The sequence below is a fragment of the Arachis ipaensis genome, chromosome B02, assembly GCF_000816755.2.
Source record: "Arachis ipaensis cultivar K30076 chromosome B02, Araip1.1, whole genome shotgun sequence".
Lineage (NCBI taxonomy): Eukaryota > Viridiplantae > Streptophyta > Magnoliopsida > Fabales > Fabaceae > Arachis > Arachis ipaensis.
The window spans coordinates 16,268,678-16,269,492 of NC_029786.2; the positions used below are offsets into that span (position 1 = coordinate 16,268,678).

The window sequence follows — 815 nt, forward strand, 5'->3', positions numbered from 1 at the left end:
CAGGGAGTATGTTGGGGCATGTTCAGTTGAAGTTAAAAAGCTGGCTTCAAGAATGTTGAGGTTGATTAGTGAAGGGGTTGGTTTGGAATGTGAATATTTTGAGAAAGGGGGGCTTAGTGGATCAATGTTGGTGTCATTGAATCATTACCCAGCATGCCCTGAGCCAAGTTTAACATTGGGAGTATCTAAGCACTCTGATCCTAACCTTGTAACAATTTTATTACAAGATTATGTTTCTGGCCTTCAAGTTTTGCATAATGGACAATGGATTGCTGTTGAACCTCTTCCTGATGCATTTCTTGTCAATGTTGGCTTTCAATTACAGGTACACTAGCTATACCTCTGAAATAATAGAAGAAAAATGATTTAGAATCTTCGCTTTTTCTTTTAATTATTCTTTAGAATAAAGTGATAAATAGATCTCTAAAAATTTACATTTTAAATAAATTAATTTTTGAAGAAAAAAAAAGTATACCAATGAAATCCTCCACGATAGCAGATGTGAACGTATCTTTAGGTTACTCTCTGTTATCATGGTAAAATATGTTATTTAATTATTTTGAACGTAACTTATCCACATCTACTATTCTGAACAATTTTATTAATATTTTTTTTAAAACTAATTTGTCCAAAATGATTAATTTGTCCAAAGTATAAATTTTCAAAAAATTTTTTTTTATCACTTTATTCTATTCTTTATTATTTACTCTTGAAAATTCTCTAATAAGATGTCATGAATTATTTTTAAAAATTATAAATAACAACCCATAAAAATTACCGACCGATTCTATAGCTGAAAAAAACACACACAAGCA

At 29.6% G+C, this 815-nt stretch overlaps 1 protein-coding gene across 1 annotated transcript in view; it reads left to right on the top strand.

Moving 5' to 3' along the window:
- The window catches only part of LOC107628233 (protein DOWNY MILDEW RESISTANCE 6-like), a 5,100-nt gene that overhangs the window by 3,673 nt on the left and 612 nt on the right, over positions 1 to 815 (top strand). Inside the window, exon 3 of the mRNA XM_016331000.2 lies at positions 4 to 325. Coding sequence (XP_016186486.1) covers positions 4 to 325 — 322 coding nt within the window. The remainder of the gene's footprint in view (positions 1 to 3; positions 326 to 815) is intronic.